The sequence below is a fragment of the Anguilla anguilla genome, chromosome 6, assembly GCF_013347855.1.
Source record: "Anguilla anguilla isolate fAngAng1 chromosome 6, fAngAng1.pri, whole genome shotgun sequence".
NCBI lineage: Eukaryota > Metazoa > Chordata > Actinopteri > Anguilliformes > Anguillidae > Anguilla > Anguilla anguilla.
The window spans coordinates 51,184,824-51,206,853 of record NC_049206.1 but is presented as its reverse complement, the minus strand read 5'-3'; the positions used below and the strand labels follow the sequence as shown (position 1 = coordinate 51,206,853).

At 47.5% G+C, this 22,030-nt stretch overlaps 1 protein-coding gene across 2 annotated transcripts in view; it reads left to right on the top strand.

Annotated features, from left to right (window-relative positions):
* Positions 1 to 27: 27 nt before the first annotated feature.
* The window catches only part of med23 (mediator complex subunit 23), a 31,590-nt gene continuing 9,587 nt past the window's right edge, over positions 28 to 22,030 (top strand). Inside the window, exons 1-22 of one of the 2 annotated variants that reach the window (XM_035422625.1) lie at positions 28 to 227; positions 534 to 565; positions 1,046 to 1,133; positions 1,986 to 2,110; positions 2,451 to 2,562; positions 3,193 to 3,291; positions 3,390 to 3,491; positions 3,965 to 4,034; positions 4,145 to 4,257; positions 4,641 to 4,736; positions 5,314 to 5,331; positions 9,176 to 9,376; positions 10,068 to 10,211; positions 11,774 to 11,919; positions 13,220 to 13,465; positions 14,483 to 14,625; positions 15,092 to 15,266; positions 15,764 to 15,927; positions 16,776 to 16,900; positions 17,781 to 17,986; positions 20,766 to 20,946; positions 21,435 to 21,605. In XM_035422625.1, the coding sequence (XP_035278516.1) occupies positions 177 to 227; positions 534 to 565; positions 1,046 to 1,133; positions 1,986 to 2,110; positions 2,451 to 2,562; positions 3,193 to 3,291; positions 3,390 to 3,491; positions 3,965 to 4,034; positions 4,145 to 4,257; positions 4,641 to 4,736; positions 5,314 to 5,331; positions 9,176 to 9,376; positions 10,068 to 10,211; positions 11,774 to 11,919; positions 13,220 to 13,465; positions 14,483 to 14,625; positions 15,092 to 15,266; positions 15,764 to 15,927; positions 16,776 to 16,900; positions 17,781 to 17,986; positions 20,766 to 20,946; positions 21,435 to 21,605 (2,808 nt within the window). In that variant the 5' untranslated portion in view covers positions 28 to 176. The remainder of the gene's footprint in view (positions 228 to 533; positions 566 to 1,045; positions 1,134 to 1,985; positions 2,111 to 2,450; positions 2,563 to 3,192; positions 3,292 to 3,389; positions 3,492 to 3,964; positions 4,035 to 4,144; positions 4,258 to 4,640; positions 4,737 to 5,313; positions 5,332 to 9,175; positions 9,377 to 10,067; positions 10,212 to 11,773; positions 11,920 to 13,219; positions 13,466 to 14,482; positions 14,626 to 15,091; positions 15,267 to 15,763; positions 15,928 to 16,775; positions 16,901 to 17,780; positions 17,987 to 20,765; positions 20,947 to 21,434; positions 21,606 to 22,030) is intronic. The other variant, XM_035422626.1, reaches the window with a different exon arrangement.

The window sequence follows — 22,030 nt, the reverse complement described above, 5'->3', positions numbered from 1 at the left end:
GCGTTCGTTAGTTCCCCTTCGGAATATTTTCAAGGTGGTACGGGCTTCCGGCACAGACTGGATGCTATTGTTTAATTTAGGCTAACGTTATTTTGTTGTAACATGACTCCCGAGAATATTTCTTGAAATTTTGAAGACGAATCTTTAAAATATAATCGGGAAATTTTGTTTTGAAGATGGCGATTCCAATGGAAACGCAGCTTCAGAGCATATTCGAAGATGTTGTGGTTCGTTTTTCCCTTGAATTACGGCTAGCTATTGTAGCTACTTGCCAATACAGTCCAATGTGGTTGACGAGTTTGATATTTTTTTTGAGTGCCCAACTTTCTATTCAGCCAAGTTACTAGTCACTAGTTAGCTTAACTTTATATATCTTTATTATTAGCTAGTGAATATCCATTGTTAATTTTGGTTTTGCAATGTGCATCGTTCATATTGATGGTTAGCTGTGATGATGATGTTATCATTGCTGGTTTGTACTTCTTCGGTTTGTTTTTATTGTGTGTTGTTGTTATTGACACATGTTTCCCTAGAAAACGGAGGTTATCGAAGAAGCCTTTGCTGGGTAAGCTGTTTTAAAATAAATAAATACACATACGCACATTGCTATGCTGTTTTTAAAATGTGTTGAAATCTGAATGTACCAGTAAGCATTGTAAGGGTAATATATCAGAGTGGGCCTTGATAGAACAAACCATGCTTTTGTGATGACTCCAGCGCTCAGGAGAGCTATACTTGGTTTGCAATTGGTTGGCAGATTTCCGGTTTGGCCATAGTCAATTGCACACGTTCAGATCATTTCCCATATTGCCTACAATGTAATTTGCTGTTAACATGTCCTCCGGTTTTTGAACTTCACATGTTTGAGACCACTAGAGGTTGCACCTCCTGAGCTGGGTCTGATGTTGTAGCAGCATGTTAATAATTTTTTACAAAAAAGGAATGTAGTTCGTGCTGTCATCTGAAGTGTTACTGCTTGAACCTTTTCTGAAAAGAAAGAAAATATATCTTTTTAATATTTGTATTTTATTTTCTGTCAACACAGCATGTGTATGGACACACCAGAGGATGAACGAACCAAACTTGTCAGTTGTCTTGGTGCATTTCGTCAGTACTGGAGCACTCTACCACAGGTAGGGTTCCTGGATGCCCGGTTTTCACCTGGAATGTCTGGTTTTGAAATTATTTGTGCAGGTTCGGTTTGTTGTCCTGACCGGACAGTAATTGAGGGAAAGATTTTACCTTTAGTTTCCGATATTATGTTGTGCAGCTGACCCTGGCCAAATGGGCTACATTAACCACTGCTTTTCTACTGACTTCTATGCCTGCAGCCCTCCCTGCAAACTGTGTACTTTAACCCAAATCTCTCCGTACTCTGTCAGCACTTTAATTAGACTGCCAAATGTTTGCCAGGACTGGATGGCCATTTCCCAGAGTAGGGATTCCCCCCAGGTTTCTTCCTGTTTCCGTGAGGACGTTTCCCTTGTCACTGCCAGGCTTGGGGCCTGGAATGTGTAAATTGCTTGGAGACATTGGTCCACTGTGAAAAGCACTATACAGATAAAATTGAATTGACTTGAATTGAAATGCAGCCGTATTAAGCCAGATGTTAAAGTACTGCGTTAAGTATAGAAAGCTGTACACCTTCTTGTGGAACTAGTGGAAAATGTTTTAATGGTGTCAGCTTAATTTAAGCTTAATATGGCTCCGGATGTTCCGTAGGTGTATGTTACTGTCAGTTTAAATCTCTTTCTTTTAAATCTCTTAAAGTCTAGCACAAAATTATCAAAATGTCACCAATTTTTTGTGTCAACTACACAGCATATGCTCCTATTTTATTTCATTTTATTTTTCTTTTATGTTCTATTAATTATACAACACTTATGTACAATGCACATAGCCTTGAATATAATTTGCAAATTTGAATGGTAAATGGGTAGTATTCCCTATTTGGGAAGTTGAAGAGTTTGGTGGTTGTTTTTTAGGATTCCCATGATCAGTGTGTGCAGTGGATTGCCAGATTCATCCATGGACAGCACAGTCCCAAAAGAATATCCTTCCTGTACGACTGTCTAGCAATGGCTGTAGAGACCAACCTGCTGCCTCCCAGGTAGGAAAAACAGAATTTCAAGCTAAGCCTAAGATCTTAAATGGGGGAAAAAAAACCATATTTGTACTCATTTAAAACCAGTCTCAAAGTCTCAGGCAATTGTAATTTGCAGAACACATGCAAAATCTTGATTAGTCATTGCTTCTGAATGAATAATCTGAATATTCTAATTCCCTGATTGAGTTCAGCTGTGATCGGAAATGCAGTATTCTGCGTGTGTTTCTCGACCCCAGCCTCGTTATCTGCAGCGCAGGGGCGATACGGAAGGTAGGTCACGTGCTGAGCGAACTCGTGATTGGTGAAAAGCAGAAGGTTGACGCGCCCCGCCCCGCTCTTTCAGGATGGTGTGCGAGGCCCTGATCAGTTCGGACAGCGTGGAGTGGGAGAGGACGCAGCTGTGGGCCCTCACCTTCCAGCTCATCCGCAAAATCATCGGCGGGGTGGACTACAAGGTGTCACAGGCCGTTCGTCTAGTCCGAAAATAGGCCAGCCGGGACATAAGTGCAAGAGACAGGCAGTCTGGGTCCTGGGAATGGAGATTAGAGGCTGCAGAAATATTATTAAAATCCCTGTAAAGATGCAGCTGATTAATATACACTGTGGTGCTGCCATCTGAGCGTTAGAGACGAAACTAGGCTGGAACGTGTCTGTGTGGTTTCGTTTGGATGGTCAGTTGAGACTGATGTTGAAAATGCAGCTTCACCTTTAATGTTGCAGTTGCGGGGGGGCCTGGTTTTGAAAGACCTCTAATCAGAGGGTCATTGATTTAAATTTTTAGCAAAAAGAGAAGCGCAGGCCATTCAGACCAGCCAGGCTTGTCATCATTTTATCCATCTAAATTGCATTGAACACTATTTCAAAAGGCTAATTAATGTGTAAAAAATACGTGGCAGTATACATGTTAAGGGTACCTTTAACTAATGAACTGTGCTTTGTAGTGGGCACTAGCCCTGTTGTGTCTGTAGCGGGACGATAAATTGACTTGCTTCTAGAAATACGCCGCTGTATATATTTCTGGATTATTCTGCTATCCGCCCTGTTTGGGAAACGACGGGAAGCTAACGCAGTGCGCCTTCCTTCAGGGCGTCAGGGATCTTCTGAAGGCCGTCCTGGAGAAGATACAGAACATCCCCAACACCGTGAGCTCGGCGGTGGTCCAGCAGCTTCTGGCGGCCCGAGAGGTACCGCCGCCCCCCGTCCGACCTCCTTCGGTGAGCCCGCGGTGTCGCGTTCGGCGTCCGTGGTGAACGCGCGTCTGGTTTTTTCCCCCTTTCTCCAGGTGGTGGAGTACATACTGGACCGGAACGCCTGTCTGCTGCCTGCCTATTTCGCCATAACTGAGATCAGGAAGCTGTACCCGGAGGGGAAGCTGGCACACTGGGTGAGTCTGAGCCTCAGTCTCCTCGAACAGCGAGGTTCGCCTGGAGTTCAAAAGGTCATTACAGTTTGAATGTCTTCCTGTATCCAAGCGCTTGGAATCAAGAGTCCCAAAAGTAAATGGATAGGTAAGGACACTTTGTGCTTTTCAAGGTCAAAATTGGTTTTGAAAATTAGAGGACACTTTCCGGAGAGCAAAATTTCTCTTTTAGTACATACTGGGAAAAGAGCCAACAAAAATGGTTGCTCAGCTGTCATTGCTTGGTGTGCATCCCTGTTTTGGAAAACCATTTCAAAGCTCTTCAGATGTCATTACAAAACTCTCACTTGAATTCAAAATGTGGATTTTGAGAGGTGTCAGCTGCTGTTTCTCATGCTGTTGAATAACTGCGTTAAACACCATGTGTTTTCCAAACCGTTGCTTTTTTAATTACAAAATACTTTCATCATCGATCACAATTTTTCTTTCCATTTTAGCTGCTGGGCAGTCTGATATCGGATTTTGTGGACAGCTTCAGACCCACGGCGAGAATAAACTCGATTTGCGGTAAGGCCGCTGCCTCCATTTCGTCCTCTCTGAAGTGCAGCGGCTTGTTTCCATGGCGCGTGGGTGGGCGGGGTTTCTCACGGGTGTCTGTGCGTGTTTTTGACCATCAGGAAGGTGCAGCCTGCTGCCCGTGGTCAACAACTCTGGAGCCATTTGTAACTCCTGGAAACTGGACCCCACCACCCTGCGGTTCCCCCTGCGAGGGCTGCTGCCCTATGACAAGGTACAGCCTCTCCTTCACGGATGGGCTTTGGTTCGGTAGTACAGAGTAAACCGGGTTTCTAACGGGAACCAGGCCTGGAGCTTCGACTAAGGGTTGTTACATAACCCAGATTGCTTCCGCAGGTCATCGGCTGTGTATCGAAAATAAAATGGACGACACGAGAGAGGTGTAGGTTCCTCTGGTGTACTGTGAACAAATATAATGCAGGGCCTTTTTCCCAACTCGCTTACACATAGGTAAACTGCCAGTCTGCCCTAAGCTGAGAGAGATGATCCTGAAGCAAAAATGAAAGTACTTGGAGATAGGTTGTGGCAGATGTCAGTAGAAGGCCCTTGTTGCTTTGGCCCGTGTGCTAAGAGTGTGTGGTCGTGTCTCCCTGGCAGGACCTGTTCGAACCGCAGACGGGGCTGCTGAGATACGTGCTGGAGCAGCCCTACTCGCGAGACATGGTCTGCAACATGCTAGGGCTCAACAAGCAGGTACTGAACTCCTCCCTCTTTCTTCCTCTCTTTCTCTCCCTCTCTCTCTCGCTCTCCCTCTCTCCCTCTCTCCCTCCCCACCTCCCCCAGACCCATCTGCGCCCTCCTCTCTGCTCTCTCTCTGGCTGTTGAACGGGAGACGGACGCAAAGGTACGGTAAAGGGAAGCTGGCTCAAAGAGCAGCCCTTTGCTTTCAGTCATCCTCTCCAGTAGCCCCGGCGCTAACCGAGAGAACAACAAGTGGTTTGCATTGCTTTGTCTCCACAAGGCCAGCCTCCAGTATGCTCCCTGACACTAGCGCGCCGTCCGTCGCACAGAGAGAGCCGGCTCTGCCTGGCCGCTAAAAACCCGCGCGCGAGAAATCGTTAGCATCGGCGACGGGGACCAGACGGCCCGGGCTGTCAGGGAGCACACGGGCACCGCCTGTCACTTTGGTCACGTGTCCGAGGAGCTCGGCTTTACTGACTGACGGGGGGAACCTGGAGCCGGCCTCCTAGTCACTGTTTTGTCTTTTCTTTTTTTCTTCCTTTATTTTTGTTCTGTCCTGTCTTCCCCTGCCCATCCTCCAATGCTCTAGACCTTGAACATTGCTCAGGTATGTTCACAATCTTCCTGTTGTATTGTGACTAACCAGATACTGGACGCTTCGTAGCCACGCTGATTCCATCTAGACCGTTAACCGAAACCCCAGGGGCTTGAAATTATCCGCAGGCGAGCGAGAGGGGCGGTAACGGCCAAGGGGGGGGCCATCTCGAACCCGGCGTCTGACCCCCCCCCCCCCCCCCGAACGGGGCCGGCTGCTCGAATGAGCCGGCTAAGCGGCACCGTGCAAGTTCATCCGAAATCTCAATCGAGGCCCTCCAAAGACTCTTGGCCAATGCTGTGGCCGCAGAGGACCACAGTGGCTCATTTGCGCAACGATTAGGTTCATTGACAGTGGTTGGGTCTTATCTATTGGATCTTTTCTTGCCTTGCCCCAAGTTTTCAATTGCGCATAGTCTGAGCAAAATGTGAATCGTAAATCAGTAAATTGGGCAGCAGTGTATTGTTCAGTTTTTTCACTTTTATCGCATCTCTTTTCCCCCCCCCCAGTTGTCCTTTGGCTTTTTTTCCCCCCCTCTTAATTTGTCTCTGTATGCACCTTAACGTTACTACGCTAGGCGTCGCCAGCCACGCTGTCCCTATTCTGTCTGGTGTATTAGATCAGCACAGCACGTTTCTGTAGAGCAGGTCGACCACAGGAAAACGATAGTTTCACACGGGAGATTTGAAGCTGAAGTCTGTTCATGGTGGCTGGGACTGTTTTTCTTGTCCTTTAATAGAAAGCGCTTGTGACGGTTGTTAAAGGTGCAGTATGCAAGTGATATGAATTCAGTTGACATTCAAGGGAAAACACTTCTTATCAGTCAGTGTTATGTTTTCCACTTGACCGATTAGCCTGCTGGTACCCACTACGTGAGATGAAAAGTGCATGATTTGGCTAGCACGATATTATGAACACTGGCTAAATATCATTAATGAAAAAGGAGAAATCTCAGTTTTCTAGTGTAGCATGACCAAAGTCTGGTTAAAGCTGTAAATGCAGCAAATATTATCTAATAACTAAATAACTAATTTATTTCAGTAGTATAGACTTATAATCAGAAGACTGATCATACTGCCAAACATTATCTTCAGTGACGTCTGAGAACCTTTGAGCACGCCTGTAAATTGCTCTGTCACTGATGTTATTTTGTTTATGAACAATTATCCCGCCCAAGCCATTTCAAATTCATTTGGAGGGCGTATGCAAGATTTGAGGTGCTGAATTTTTCCCACAAATCTTATTCTCTCTGCAGTTATCATGATCGTTTATCTTTGATAGAAAAAAAATTGCATAATGCACCTTTAATATTTTCCAAGTAGAAGTTTGCCAACGTGAAAAAGCATCACACAACGTGAAATACAGTGTGCTCCTGTTGTAATTATGGGATGCTTTCCAAAGACCAAATACTGTTACAGACAATACCTTCGACTTGACATCTGCTTCATTAAGGGGTGTGTTTCAGGGTTTGGTTGAATGTATTGGTCTGTGAAAAATGCTTGGAACGTGTCGTATACTCATAAGAATAACTAGCAGTGCTTTGTTAAAACTTGTTAATGGAATCAGTGGATAATCGGGGAATGACGTCAGTGCGTACGGGATACGTCATTGCCTCTCCCTATTCCATAAAGAATGGCAGTCATAGCAAGTGCACACATAGCGTTGTTCCTTAGTCTTGGGATATGTATTGTAAACTTTGCGGAATAACGTTACGATGCTTCCAGTTTGAATCGAACTTTAAAACGCACAATACTTCATTAACCTCAGACAGAAAGTGCCAAAGTGGTTATGCTCATTTTTTTCTTCTTCATAGAGTTATACCTTCAGTGTTCAGCAAAAAGCCAAATTGAAAAAGAGCGGGGAAACATTCACATTTTTCTGAAATGTTAAAAGCCTACCTGAGAATGAAATGCTAATTTCAAGCCCTGATCTGCTGCATGTCTGACTGTTGTAGAGTGTAGTGGTGTCTGTTGAGCTGTGGTGGAGTTTGTTGAGTTTTGCGCTGAGAAACAGATTCATCTTGGTGCTGGCAACCAGATACATGCATCAGTGTGTAGTTTTTTTGTTGTTGTTTTTTTTTGTAGTGCCTGGAAGTTGTCGTAATTGCAGTAATTCATGACTTTATTTCATTTCAAACTTTTACATTTGTGTAGGAGCATGTTCAGAAAAGAAATGTGTGTCTTTTGCCATCGAGGTTCGTTATTGGATTTTGCTGAACGTCGTCCCGTCAATTATATAGTCGACATTCAGTGATTTAAAGTCAAGTCACAGTGATTTGTCCAAATTGTAATTCATTTACAGTACTACTGCTCCAAGGAGTCTGTTTGAGTCCAGAAATGTAATTATTGAAATATTTCCCTTTGTGATTCGCCATACTTTGCGTGTCACTCTTGGAATAACTGGATATGACCAAACGCATGGTGAGAGAACGTTTTTAACAAACCGGTAGTGGTAGTCCTCTGCTGGTATTTCACAAACCCCGCCCATCCAGACCAACCGGTTTGGGATCCAAGCCTCACATTCAGTCAAACCATAGCGTGCAGTGTGCCAAGAGAAGTATTTTGTCATATAAAATGGCGATTAAAGGTAGTGTCATTAACCTGTAAATTTTTTTGCGAGCGCGCAGGACGTGAGGCTTTTTGGCCAATGAGCTTTTGTCCTGTCGCCGTGCGAACAATGAGGGTCTGTGAAATAACCCTGTTGGAGTCCCTAATTGCCCTAATCCAGTAAACAAACCCCCATCTCAAAAGAGCATGCATCTCTCGGGTGTATTTATGTTCTGTTTGTGTGTGGTACGGCCCCGCTCGCAGTGAATGACGGAATGGTGATGTCATCTTACCCAGCATGCCAGACCAGTGGGGAAGCTACAGCGTGTCAGAATGGCTGGAGGTGTGCATAGCGCCAGTCAGGGAGAAATCTGGTTTGAGGCGTGCAAGATGGAGGCTCAACATTAGGCTCGTGCCATTGGCTGTGTCAGGTTTTCACCACAAGAGGCCGTTGTTGCCTCAGAAATTTCTGTCATCACACCCATCGTCTCCTCTCATGCCTTCGTCCTTAACCCTTTGAAGAGTAGGTTTTTGGAATGTTTCTTATTTCTTTTTTTCTAAATTCTAAGACAATGTTCTAGAACTCCATTTCTGTTAGCTGTATGTGATTGTTAGATGAGAATTAGAATGTTCTGTTGATAACATTATAATCACATACTCGTGAACTTACACCTCAAAGGGTTAAACAAATGTTGTTCATATCTCAGAATTTGAGTGTGTTTTAGGCCTATACGGTATTGCAATTTTCAAGATTGAATCAGGAATTTGAAAAAGGTTGGTATCAACATGGCCCCTAATGTTTATGCCGAGGAATTAAAATTCACAATATCCATGAGTTCTGGTATTAAAGAAGCTTCAACTGAGGCAGCGATTTCAGCCTCCTTCAGTGTGCTGTGCTTCCTAATTCCTCTGAAATTGTCCATGTTGAACGGCATGAAGAGAGTGTTAAGTTAGATGGAGAAGACTGACCAGCCTGTTGATACCATGCAGCTTCTCTGGGATCAGGGCTTTCTTAGGAAGCGGGCTGTCCCTGTGTCACCCCCTCCCCCCTCTCTCCCCCGCCCCCCCATTAAGGCTCCGCCCTCTGGATGGCACTGGTGCTTTGAGTGGTGTGCTAGCTTTGAGATCTTCTAGGTGGGCGGGGCTTAGCATCACCCCAGCAGAATGGGAGGTGGGCAAGGGAAGGGGGAGGGGCGTTGCTCTCCTGGGGGTAGGGCTAGCGGCTCGCGAAGCCCCTCCCCCTCGGTTGGGTCCAGCGGCCGGTTCGGAACCGACTTTGAGCCGGCGTTCTGTGGGCTTCTCCTTTCCAGCACAAGCAGCGCTGCCCGGTTCTGGAGGACCAGCTGGTGGACCTGGTGGTGTACGCCATGGAGCGCTCGGAGACGGAGGAGCAGTTCGACGACGGCGGGACCAGCCAGCTGCTCTGGCAGCACCTCTCCAGCCAGCTCATCTTCTTCGTGCTCTTCCAGTTCGCCAGCTTCCCGCACATGGTCCTGTCGCTCCACCAGAAGGTGCCCCCTCCCCCTCCCCGCCCATGTGACTGCTAGCATGCGCACACGCTCACACAGACACGTGCATTCTCATTACTACTGAGCCCCTCCAGTGATAAACTGGTAGAGCCTGTTCTGGATGCGGTTCGCAGTTTTAATCTGATCTGTGAAATATTATTTTGCGGTTCCTCCATTTTCTTTCAATGGAGATATTGTATTACCAAGGTGACGGTATGCTGTAATAATTTGTCATGGGAGCAGTTAAGGGTCGCAATATGGAATATGTGAAGAATACGTGCAATCATAGTTTCATTATATCAAATTTTGGAAATGTCGTACAGGATGCATTTTTTGTAAGTCCTTTCATTATCTCTAGATGTGGTTTTGTTTTTGTAATTAAGGTTTGGTTATTGGTGAGTGCTTTGTGTTATGTTCCCCACTGATACTGGATTAACCCAGTGTTGGTTTTTCATACATTTTGCATATTGGGTCAGGTCAAATTGAAGCAAAGTTAATGAGAAATCATTCCCATGGGTTGAAATGTTTGGTGTGTCCAGGTGAAGGCTTTAGTGTGCCCTGCTCACGTAGGCTTCCAGTAGACCCTGTCCTGATAAAAAAAAAAGAGAGACCTTTATTAAACCAGAACAGTATGCAAGTACGGACAGGACCTCTGGACGTTTCTGATAGCGTAACTGAATTATTTGTTTCTCAGCTGGCTGGCCGGGGTCTTATCAAGGGCAGGGATCATCTGATGTGGGTCCTGCTGCAGTTCATCTCCGGAAGCATCCAGAAGAACGCCCTGGCCGACTTCCTCCCCGTCATGAAGCTCTTCGACTTGCTTTACCCAGAAAAAGAGGTAATGGCTCAGACTGACTGACTGCTTGAACAGCATAGGCTGGTTTTAGCTGGAATTTTCAGTATGGGTAACTGCACACACTACACTAGTATAGAGGTAACAGCATATACTGTACTAGTATAGAGATAACAACACATACTGTATTAGTATAGTGGTAACAGCACATATTGTACTGGTATAGAGGTAACAACACATACTATATTAGTGTAGTGGTTACAGCACATACTGTACTACTATAACGGTATCTGCTGACACTGTACTAGTATAGTGGTAACAGCACATACTGTACTAGTACAGAGGTAGCTGTTCTTACTGTACTAGTATAGAAGTCACTGCTCATGCTGTACTAGTATAGTGGTAACAGCACATACTGTGCTAGTACAGAGGTAGCTGTTCTTACAGTACTGGTATAGAAGTAACAGCTTATACTGTACTAGTATAGAAGTAACTGCTCATACTGTATTAGTATCGCGTTAAGTGCTCACACTGTAATAGTATAGAGTTAAATGCTCATGCTGTAATAGTATAGAGGTAACAGTCCACATTGTGCCAGTACAGAGGTACCTGTTCTTACTGTACTAGTATAGAGGTAACAGCTCATACTGTACTCGTATATAGGAAACAGTCCATACTGTACTAGTACAGAGGTAATGGCTGGTGCTGTAATAGTATCGAGTTAACTGCTCATACTGTAATAGTGTAGAGGTAATGGCCTGTGATACTGTAATAGTTTTCTCAGGCTGTCAGTTCTGAATGCGGAGGGACCAGTAAGCACTTCCATCTGCCCCAGGGCCGCAGCAGGAAGTGCGAAACCGATAATCATCATCCGGATCCGTCTCCTGGGTGGCACAATTACCCCTTCCGTAACCACAGTTTCTACCCAATTAACTCCCCTCCGAATGCGTCATTAGCATGCAAATATGCGCCCTGCCTGCTAACGATGCCTGGATCCCCGCGCTCCAGCGGCTACCGCGGCTAGCGATTGTTCTGCTATGACAAATTGGTTATATCTGGAGATGTTGAAAAGCTCAATGGGGGGAGGGGGGGGGGGATACATTTCTCGATGTTTTCTTTTCCCGAGGCAAAGAAATCTTGTCCTCATTATTTTCTGACCGCCTGTTTACTTAAAGGCTCTGTCCAGTGTTGTTCAGGAGCCGCGTGGAGCTGGAAGCATTTGCAGTCATTTGATTAAGGATTTGGGCTTTTTATTTGGCCCGTTTATAAAGTTTGGTCTGACATTTCTGAGGTCAGCCCGGACCAGATATCATGGGCTGTGATGTCACGTCGCGGTGGGGGCGGGCGCGTCTCGCCAGCACGATTCCTGTAACGGGCCGTCCGCTGTTTGAGGCTTTAACACGCTCCCGCCCCCACGTTTTGATGCGTACCGACATTACAGAGGCCCCAGGCCTGCGGCGGCCATTTTGCTTTCTCAAAGCAAATGGGTTGCAGTAGCGCAGGCCGAGGCCTTTGAAGACCGCGAGAGTTGCGAAGTCGTCGGGGTAAAGGCGCTTTCGTGAAGGAGACGGAACGCCATCTCACGCTCGGGCCTCTTCCCTCCGCAGTGCATCCCCGTGCCGGACATCAACAAGCCCCAGTCCACCCACGCCTTCGCCATGACCTGCATCTGGATCCACCTCAACAGGAAGGCCCAGAACGACAACTCCAAGCTGCAGATCCCCATCCCCCACTCCCTGAAGCTGCACCACGAGTGAGATCCCGCCTCCGCGCTCCTCCTCCCCCGCCCCCCCCCCATGTTCGTCGATTTTACTGAGTGATCGCCAGCGCAGTTTGATGGATAGGGACCTGGGCTTGTAACTCAATGGCCCTGGGTTTGTTTCCCGGTTGGGATGCTGCCATTTTGCTTTTGAGCGAGGTACTTCAGCAAAATCGCTTCACCTAAATGGCCGGCTGTATAAATGGATTGCGCGTAAAAATGCGGTCCTGTGCAAGCCACTTTGGATAAGAGCGTCTGTTAAATGGCCGAATGTAAATGCAGGCAGTGAAAGAGGGAGTGTGGAGTGAGGAGTGATTTTTTTTCATGGCCTATATGCATAGATACGAGCTTAGCCCGGCCCTGAAATGTATTTCCACTCAATGTGACTGCAAAAGTGATTTTTAAGGCCTGCTTCTTTCGCTGCAGCAACCCATTTGTTCTGCCTCTTTGAAAAACACTGTCATAATGTATGATCTCTGGCCTTCAGATTCAGTCATCATTTGTTCTTAACTTTGATGTACAATTTAAAGTAAGACAGAGTTTAGTTAAATAGTACGGAGGATAGACGGTGTTTCAACGTTACTATGACAACGTTAATTGACAATGACGTAGTTTGTTTGTTGAAATGTTGTCTGCTGTCCTCCACCATTACATCAAACACACAGTGTTATAATTTGTAGTGTTGACCTTAATCTTACACTCTAATGCATGTAAATCCGGTGACCGCACTTGCACTCTCCTACCACTGTGAGTCACTCTGTGGATACGAGTGCTTTTCTAAATCAGTGGTTCCCAGTCTGAGTCTAAGGGGACCCCTAAGTATGCTCATTTTCTTTCCAACCACAATTGTCCCAGAGTCCCAGAATTTTAAAAAGCTGTTAATTACGCTTTTCATGTTTTGAGCGATGATTTACCCTCTTCAGATGCATTTGGTTAGAAGTGTCTATGCATTTCATGAAGAATAGAAGTCCCCAATTCACATTACTATAGTTCCAATGAATAAAAAATGACATTAAAAAAATTTACTTGATAAGGACTGAGGAGAATCAATAGGCTCCAGATGGTGAGCGTGGACACCATTTGGAGATTCAGAACAAGATTCAAGATTCAGAAGTTGATGCATCCAAATTAGGAGATGTGCTCCTAGTTAGCACCTATCAATTTCCAATTAGCACATATTAATTTTCATGAGTGCCGTGCTGCTAAAAATGGGAGCTCTGTAGAGCTCTGGCCTTCGTCTTCAGTCCTAAACCAGTGTCTGTGTGGTAACGGAGGCCCACTGCGTGTACCTCAGGTTCCTGCAGCAGAGCCTGCGGAACAAAAGCCTGCCCATGACGGACTACAAGATCGCCCTGCTGTGCAACGCCTACTCCACCAACTCGGAGTGCTTCACGCTGCCCATGGGCGTGCTGGTGGAGACCATCTACGGCAATGGCAGCATGCGCATCACCCTGCCCGGCACCAACTGCATGGCGTCGGGCTCCGTCACGCCGCTGCCCATGAACCTGCTGGACTCGCTCACCGTGCACGCCAAGATGAGGTGAGGCTCCGCCCCCCTCCCGCCGCCGGCCTTTTTTTTTTTTTGTTGTGAATCCCGCCGGTTCTCCGTTTGGTCCTCGCTCTCCATGAAAACGGTCCTTATCTCGCGAACCGGATGCAGCCTCCGTCTTCAGAGTTGGATGTTTTATTTGTGAATTTATTTATTTGTTATTGTAATTGTTGTAATTAAGAACGTGTGGTGACGAGAACGGGCCGTTCAGCCCTTCTCAGCTTGCCGTGGTATCTGCAGTCATTTCACTGAAATATTGAGAGCTCACCAGGGAGTCGTTTTACCGCGATTTAGCGGTCCGTCCGCGCCGCTCTCTCTGTAACGCGCTGTGAGACACTGCTATATTAGTATCAGTAGTACGCCGCATGCGTTTCAGGGGTTGCCTTGACAGCGGTTTGGATAACACCGCGCGCGGTAATGGAAAAGCGTTTTAGAGTAAAACAGTGTTTTAGCTCGGCGCGTAGCGTTCTGCGGGGCGCGCGGCACAACCGCCCTCCTATTCGGAAGCTCTTAGTCGCCGGGTAGCCGAGCGCTCTCCCAGTCCCCCGAAGATTGCCTCGCCCCGCGAACTCGCAAACGAGCGCATTCGAGATTAGCGCCTTTGTTTTCCCGCCCTCCCGGGAGCCATTAGGAGAATCTGAATCGAGGCTAATGGCTTTTCCGCCGCCTCCCCCCCCCCCCCCCCGCGAGATGGCCGCTCCCGTCTTTGCGCGATTTCGTATAATGGAGCCGTTCCTCAGAGGGCAGTGAGCCGGGGCTTACCGCTTCCACCGTGGAGGGAAACTGAAATAAATAGGGGAAAAAAAGGAGCAAATTGCCCCCTCAGCTAAATCCCATCCTCCCTGCTAGACTCTTACTGTAGATTTGTGAGGAGATTTTTTTTTATTATTTATTTTTGCCTAGCCGCGCGGTAGCTTATTGCAGCTCCCCGGAGTCATCCGCCCTTTCCCCCCCGTTTAAATGCAGCAGGTGTGGTGCGAGTTCTTACGCGGCTCCTCCGCGCTGCAGTCTGATCCACAGCATAGCCACGCGGGTGATCAAGCTGGCCCACGCCAAGTCCAGCCTGGCCCTGGCCCCGGCCCTGGTGGAGACCTACAGCCGCCTGCTGGTCTACATGGAGATCGAGTCTCTGGGCATCAAGGGCTTCATCAGTAAGTCCCATTGTGGAGGTTGTGCTGAAATATAACCATGAAGGAAACAAAGTGGGCGAAAGGATTCATTTCAGGGGTGTTTAACCTTTCAATAAGATTAATCATTGCTGATATAAAATCTAAAATGAGATATACCATCATTATATTAATCTTGCATCCATTTTGATTCATTTTTATTTTTAGTGCTATAATGTTCATTGCTTTCAGTCTGAGGATAAATGAAAGTAAATAAATGCATTTCTATCCATTATTTATGAGTCCTGCTGCAGTATTGTGTTTCCCTGCTTGTGACTCTGCTGGGTGGGAAACGTACACATTGGAAGTTTGGTATGAATCTCATTTGAGTGACTATATTTGAATTATGTAAAAATTAACACCAAGTGGCTCCTCCCACCCCATTCCCGGCTCCTCCCATCCCTCCCCCTCCCATCTCTCCCCCATCCTCCCACCCCTTCCCGCTCCCCAGGCCAGCTGCTGCCCAACGTGTTCAAGTCGCACGCCTGGGGCATCCTGCACACCCTGCTGGAGATGTTCAGCTACCGCATGCACCACATCCAGCCGCACTACCGCGTGCAGCTGCTCAGCCACCTGCACTCGCTGGCCGCCGTGCCCCAGACCAACCAGAACCAGCTGCACCTGTGGTCAGTGCCGTCTGGAGGCTCGCCGATCTTTACCTGTGTGATACGTCAGCACGTCCGCACGTCTAGCTGTCACTGTTCTGTATTCATTTCTGTGCTGGGTAGAAGTAGGGCTTGCTGTACGCGTATGTCATCCATTAATACTGTAGTGTAGGTACTGATGTGATGGTGTCCCAGCCCTTATGGAAAAAAAATATACTACAATATACACTTATATTTATATACTTCTCAATATATGTTCAAATATATGAGTCTTAGCAATTTTTAGGAATTGCTACATATTTAACAAAAGCATTGTAGTGAAATTTGTTTATTGCTATAATTTCCTCAAAGCCAAGATTTACAATGTCAATGAAAATATGGTGTCTCTGGAAGTTTATGAATCCTGAAACCACTGTAGTGTGCCAGTGCGGCAGACAGCCTCCAGCTTGTTTGGTCATGTGAGAGGAGAGAGGATGTAATGTGTGTGTGCGCGTGCGTGTGTGTGTTCGTGTTCGCAGCGTGGAGAGCACAGCCCTGAGGTTGATCACTGCCCTGGGGAGTTCAGAGGTTCAGCCCCAGTTCACGCGGTTCCTGAGCGACCCAAAGACGGTGCTGTCCGCCGAATCTGAGGAGCTGAACCGAGCCCTCATCCTCACGCTGGCCCGAGCCACGCACGTGACAGGTCAGAGCCCAGAGCTGGCCCAGAACTCTTTTAACACTGCTGTCAACCACGCCCAAAAGCTGCTAACCAGAACCATAAAGAGCACTAACCCTGCTGCACTCCTGAAGCATAAATACCATTATCCCTGATATAAACCAGAAACATAAAGAGTATTAACCCTGATATAAACCAGAAACATAAAGAGTATTAACCCTGATATAAACCAGAAACATAAAGAGTATTAACCCTGATATAAACCAGAAACATAAAGATCAGTATTAACCGTGATATAAACCAGAAACATAAAGATCAGCATTACGCCTGATATGAACCAGAAGCATAAAAGATCTTAACCATGGTGTAACAACTTGCACTAGCAAAATTTTGTCTGTGGACAGATGCCGTTTAATTTTAGGGAGAAGTACCCCTTTAAGCATATGTTGCCTCTCTGATCTAATCCATAACACTGAACACTGAGCATTAAGGATTAAGGATATCTCTTTGATATGATCAATATCACTCGCATGAAGGGTTCATTAGCTCTCTGCTATGATCACTTGCAGAAATTCAGTACACGATCCATATCGCTATCAGGAATGTTTTATTAGCGCTTTGCTATGATCGGTCACAGTAACACAGTACACGATCAATAGCGCTAGCACGAAGCTTTTATTAGCTGTTTGCTGTGATCATTCACAGTAAGCAGATACGCTTAAAGATATGCTGTCTCTGGTCTGGTCCGTAGTAGTGTGCGTCAGGTATGCGTTTTCTCCGGTACGATCCGTGACTCCCTCTGGGGTGACGCTGGTTTTCCGTGCGGCCGTCCCGCCCCTGATCCCTGGCTCTCCCGTCTCTGCCGCGCCCTGCAGATTTCTTCACAGGGTCGGATTCCATCCAGGGCACGTGGTGTAAGGACATCCTGCAGACCATCATGAGCTTCACCCCCCACAACTGGGCGTCCCACACCCTCTGCTGCTTCCCCGCCCCCCTGCAGGTAACCCGGGCCCGCCCCGGAACGAGGTCCTGCTCGCGCGGCGCGTCGTGCACCGCACACGCTGAGGGGTGTGGGAGTTTCACACACCGCACCCTGGGAGTAGCGATTGATATGTGATTGTATTTCACAACACGCAGTGAGAGACAGTAATAGTACAACATGTACGCATTATATCTATTATACGCCATGTGCAGTGGTAGACAGTGAAATACACCACACGGTGGGAGGCAGTGATTGTATTATAGACCACACACCGTGACAGACAGCGATTGTATTACACACCACACACAGTGACAGTGATTGTATTATAGACTACAGACAGTGATTGTATTACACACCACGCACTGACAGACAGACAGTGATTATATTACGCACCACACACAGTGACAGACAGTAATTATATTACACACCACACAGTGACAGACAGTAATTATATTACACCCCACACAGAGTGACAGACAGTAATTATATTACACCTCACACAGAGTGACAGACAGTAATTTTATTACACCCCACACAGAGTGACAGACAGTAATTATATTACACACCACACACAGTGACAGACAGTAATTATATTACACACCACACAGAGTGACAGACAGTAATTATATTACACCCCACACAGAGTGACAGACAGTAATTATATTACGCACCACGCCGTGACAGACGTTTGTAATTGGTGATTATATTGTTCACTGCACACAGGGACCGGTTGCTGTAGAAGGGAGTGTTTACGGATGCTGAAGCAGCAAAGAGAGATTGAAGCAGTATAAATAGCCCCACATCTGACAGCTGATAATAACCTGCTGGTGCTTTTCCTTCGATTTACTGGGCCCCAAGCGAACGTAACCGATTTTCTCATTTCATTTTCGGGTGGCAGGCTTTCTTCAAGCAGAACAACGTGCCCCAGGAGAGCCGCTTCAACCTGAAGAAGAACGTGGAGGAGGAGTACAGGAAGTGGAAGTCCATGACCAACGAGAATGACATCATCACACACTTCTCCATGCAGGGCTCCCCGCCCCTCTTCCTCTGCCTGCTGTGGAAGATGCTGCTGGAGACCGACCACATTAACCAGATCGGCTTCAGGTGCGTTATCCAATCAGCATCGACCAGACTGGCGTCATAATACGAGACCGGCGTAATAATACGAGACTGGCGTAATAATACGAGACTGGCGTAATAATACGAGACTGGCGTAATAATACGAGACTGGCGTAATAATACGAGACTGGCATGGCATAATACGAGACTGGCGTAATAATACGAGACTGGCATGGCATAATACGAGACTGGCGTAATAATACGAGACCGGCGTAATAATACGAGACTGGCGTAATAATACGAGACCGGCGTAATAATACAAGACTGGCGTAATAATACAAGACTGGCGTAATAATACGAGACCGGCGTAATAATACGAGACTGGCGTAATAATGCAAGACTGGCGTAATAATACGAGACTGGCGTAATAATACGAGACTGGCGTAATAATACGAGACCGGCGTAATAATACGAGACCGGCGTAATAATACGAGACCGGCGTAATAATACGAGACTGGCATAATAATACAAGACTGGCGTAATAATACAAGACTGGCGTAATAATAATACGAGACTGGCGTAATAATACAAGACTGGCATAATAATACAAGACTGGCGTAATAATAATACGAGACTGGCGTAATAATACAAGACTGGCATAATAATACGAGACTGGCGTAATAATAATACGAGACTGGCGTAATAATACAAGACTGGCATAATAATACGAGACTGGCATAATAATACAAGACTGGCATAATAATACGAGACTGGCGTAATAATACAAGACTGGCGTCATAATAATACGAGACTGGCGTCATAATACGAGACTGGCGTAATAATACAAGACTGGCGTCATAATAATACGAGACTGGCGTCATAATACGAGACTGGCGTCATAATACGAGACTGGCGTCATAATGCGTAATAATAATCGACCAAAATCAATCAGTCAGATAAACTGGAATTTTACTGGAAAATCAGTCCTGCAGCATTGCAACAAGGCCATCATCCGGGGTCATCGCAGGTGGACTGTTCTTTTTTTATGTGTCTGTTAACGAATAAGCTGATGAGCTCAGCGAGAGGATTTCAGAGGGCCGAGTGTGTAATCGTCAGGGCCTTGAGCTGTGAGCTCCCCTTTGTGCGGTCAGAAACGGGTGCAGCGTCGGGGGGGGGGGGGGGGGGGGGGGGGGCTTAGCGCATCGCGCCCCCCCCCCGTGCAGCTGCCACGGCGACGAACAAAGAGGAGCTGTACGCGGGCTAACGGCTCGGCCCTCCGATTCACCGTCCCACTTGTCATTCCGGTCACCGGCTCGGCCACCCGACGCTTGCTTTGCAGAGCTCGCCACCAGAACGCCTCTTACGGTATTCGTGTTTGGCTGGTGTCTGCCGCGGCTACTTCGGCAGTGATTAAAAACCCCACCCGGGCCCGTTTGGAACGGCGGGAGCCGGTCTTTGGTTGGCGGTAATTGCTCCGCCAGCCCGGTTCCCGCGGCGGGTTTCTTTCTGATCTCGCCTTCCCGCTCTCCGGGCCCGGACGGCGGGCCGGAGAAGCCGTCCGCGGGCGAGCGTCGTTCGGAAGCCCCTCTGCCGCCGTAGCCCTGGCTACTGTTTTATGTAAGTCCCCTGGGAAGGCTCCTGCGAAAGCTATTGAACGCCCGGGCGGATCCCTCCCTGCAAGCAGGAAAGACTCTGCCCTCTCTCCCCCTACACAGCAAGCAGAAAGGAATGAAAAGAGCCCCCCTGTATTAATCTGCTCTCTCGCTTTCTCTGTCTCTCTCTCTCTCTCTTATGTGCTCTCCCTCTCTCTTTAACTCTTTCTGTCTGTCTCTCTCTCTGTCTCTCTCATACTCCGTCTCTCGTGCTCTGCCTCTCTCTTGCTATGTCTCCCTCCCTACCTGCCACGAAGAGGGATTTTTACAAGTGGTTGTTATGGGAGACGGTTTTGAGAGCTCAGGAATAAAGTTATATACAAAGCGTGCTGCTGGCAAAAAAAAAAGAAAGAAAAAAAAAAACAACTTCAGAACATCTTATTTTTTTAAGGAAGCTTTTAAGAAATGATTTCCGGAAGCTACTGATACAGCGCGCTCGGGCTGAGAGCGAGACGCGGTCTTGCGGAACATGTCTGGCTCTCGCAGGCGATAAAGCGAGCGGGATCTGGCGCTGTCAGCCGGTGTTTGGCGATAGCGGGTAGGCTGTCACCGAACCCCGCTGCGATAGCGCCTGAGAGGGAGGCCGCGCACGCACGCGTCACCAACTCACTCGGCTTCAGGTCGCGGTTGCTGAAGGGGAACGGGGCCCTAGCGGTGCTCGGGTAATCGCCAGGGAGAATGGCGGGGAGCAAATTGGGTTTGGGAGGCTGGCGGCGACCTTTGTGGCGGTCGATGCCAGGTTGCTGGTGGCGTTTTTGGGGCCACTGGCAGCGTGCCCGAGACTGAACGGTGCCGGGGAAAGGGGAGGGGAGGGGAGACTGTTTCGGGGATTGGGCGGCAGGCTGATTCTTGTGTTTAGGGAAACAGGACGTGCCTGTGTGAACCAATGGGGCAGGTACCATGGAAACACTCCTCTATGCAGGGCCCATGGGCTCTAACCTTTGGTGAATGAGTCGCAGTGAGCAGAATCGATACAGACTCATCACAGGAGTCAGTATTTTTGGCCGATAGAGCGCAAAGCATTTCCCGAAGGATGTTTATGAGGACTAATGAGCGAATTACTTTGCACGTGCTCAGACAGTCGATCGTGAGGGCGGGGCGATGCAACCTTTCCGCCGCGTGATTGGACTGCGATAACGTAACCGAAGCCCTCCCGGCTCGTCCCCTCCCAGGGTGCTGGAGCGGATCGGGGCGCGGGCGCTGGTGGCCCACGTCAGGACGTTCGCCGACTTCCTGGTGTACGAGTTCTCCACCTCGGCCGGGGGCCAGCAGCTCAACAAGTGCATCGAGATCCTCAACGACATGGTGTGGAAGTACAACATCGTCACGCTCGACCGGCTCATCCTGTGTCTGGTAAGGCTGCGGTCTGGAGCTGCTTAACTTGCTGCTTTCCACACTCATAAATGTCATAAATCTTCAAAACATCTCTCTCATACCAGTGCCTCTGTTAGTCATTTCCAGATGGTGTCTGAGGTAAGATATGAGGTACGAGATGTATATGGCAGAAATTATTTGCTGTGTATTTTGTTTTGTTGTCTCTGCCATTCTCACCAGTCAAATTGAAGAACATTCTGGAACACTGACTTGAAATATGGGGAAAAAACATTCCAAAAATCATACTCATCAGAGGGTTAAATGTGTGGGTGGGGTCACAAAAAGATTTATTTTCTCACGGGTTCTGGGCTCAGAGTTTGGAAACCACCCCCCCATCCTGTATCCTGTATCAGTCATCACGTCCCCAGCTGAATTGAAGGCTCGTTCCGTAGTCCTGTCCTTCCGTCTGTCCCTCCTTGGAGGTTTTGACTCAGGCGGGCGGGGCTTTGTTTACCTCTCCCCTCCAGGCCATGAGGAGCCACGAGGGGAACGAGGCGCAGGTGTGCTACTTCATCATCCAGCTGCTGCTGCTCAAGCCCAACGACTTCCGCAACCGCGTCAGCGACTTCGTCAAGGAGAACGCCCCCGAGCACTGGCTGCAGAGCGACTGGCACACCAAGCACATGACCTACCACAAGGTCAGCCCCGCCCCCCATCTCTCTCTCTCTCTCTCTCTCTCTCTGTTTATCTCTCTCTCTGTCTTTCTCTGGTATGAACCCACTTTCTTCCCCAGTCTGTAGACTTTAGCCAGTGCGCTAGCATGCTATGGCTACAGCTAAAATGCTAAGATGTTAGCTACTTGATCAGTCGCTGGAAACGTTGGTCAGCATATCCTGAGGACTACACATGCATGCACAAGAAATCATTTATTCAGACTAGAAAAGAGTCTCTTTCTAGTCTTTGTTTACCTTTGAGGCCAATCTGTTTGCCACGGTTTTACTAAACGGTGTAAATTTATATTTCTCATGTTCTGTTATTTGAAGGCAAAACATGTAATATGGGCTCACTTTATTGGTTATGTTATGTTAACAGTTTTGTAATTAGACTAATTTTTTGTGTACAC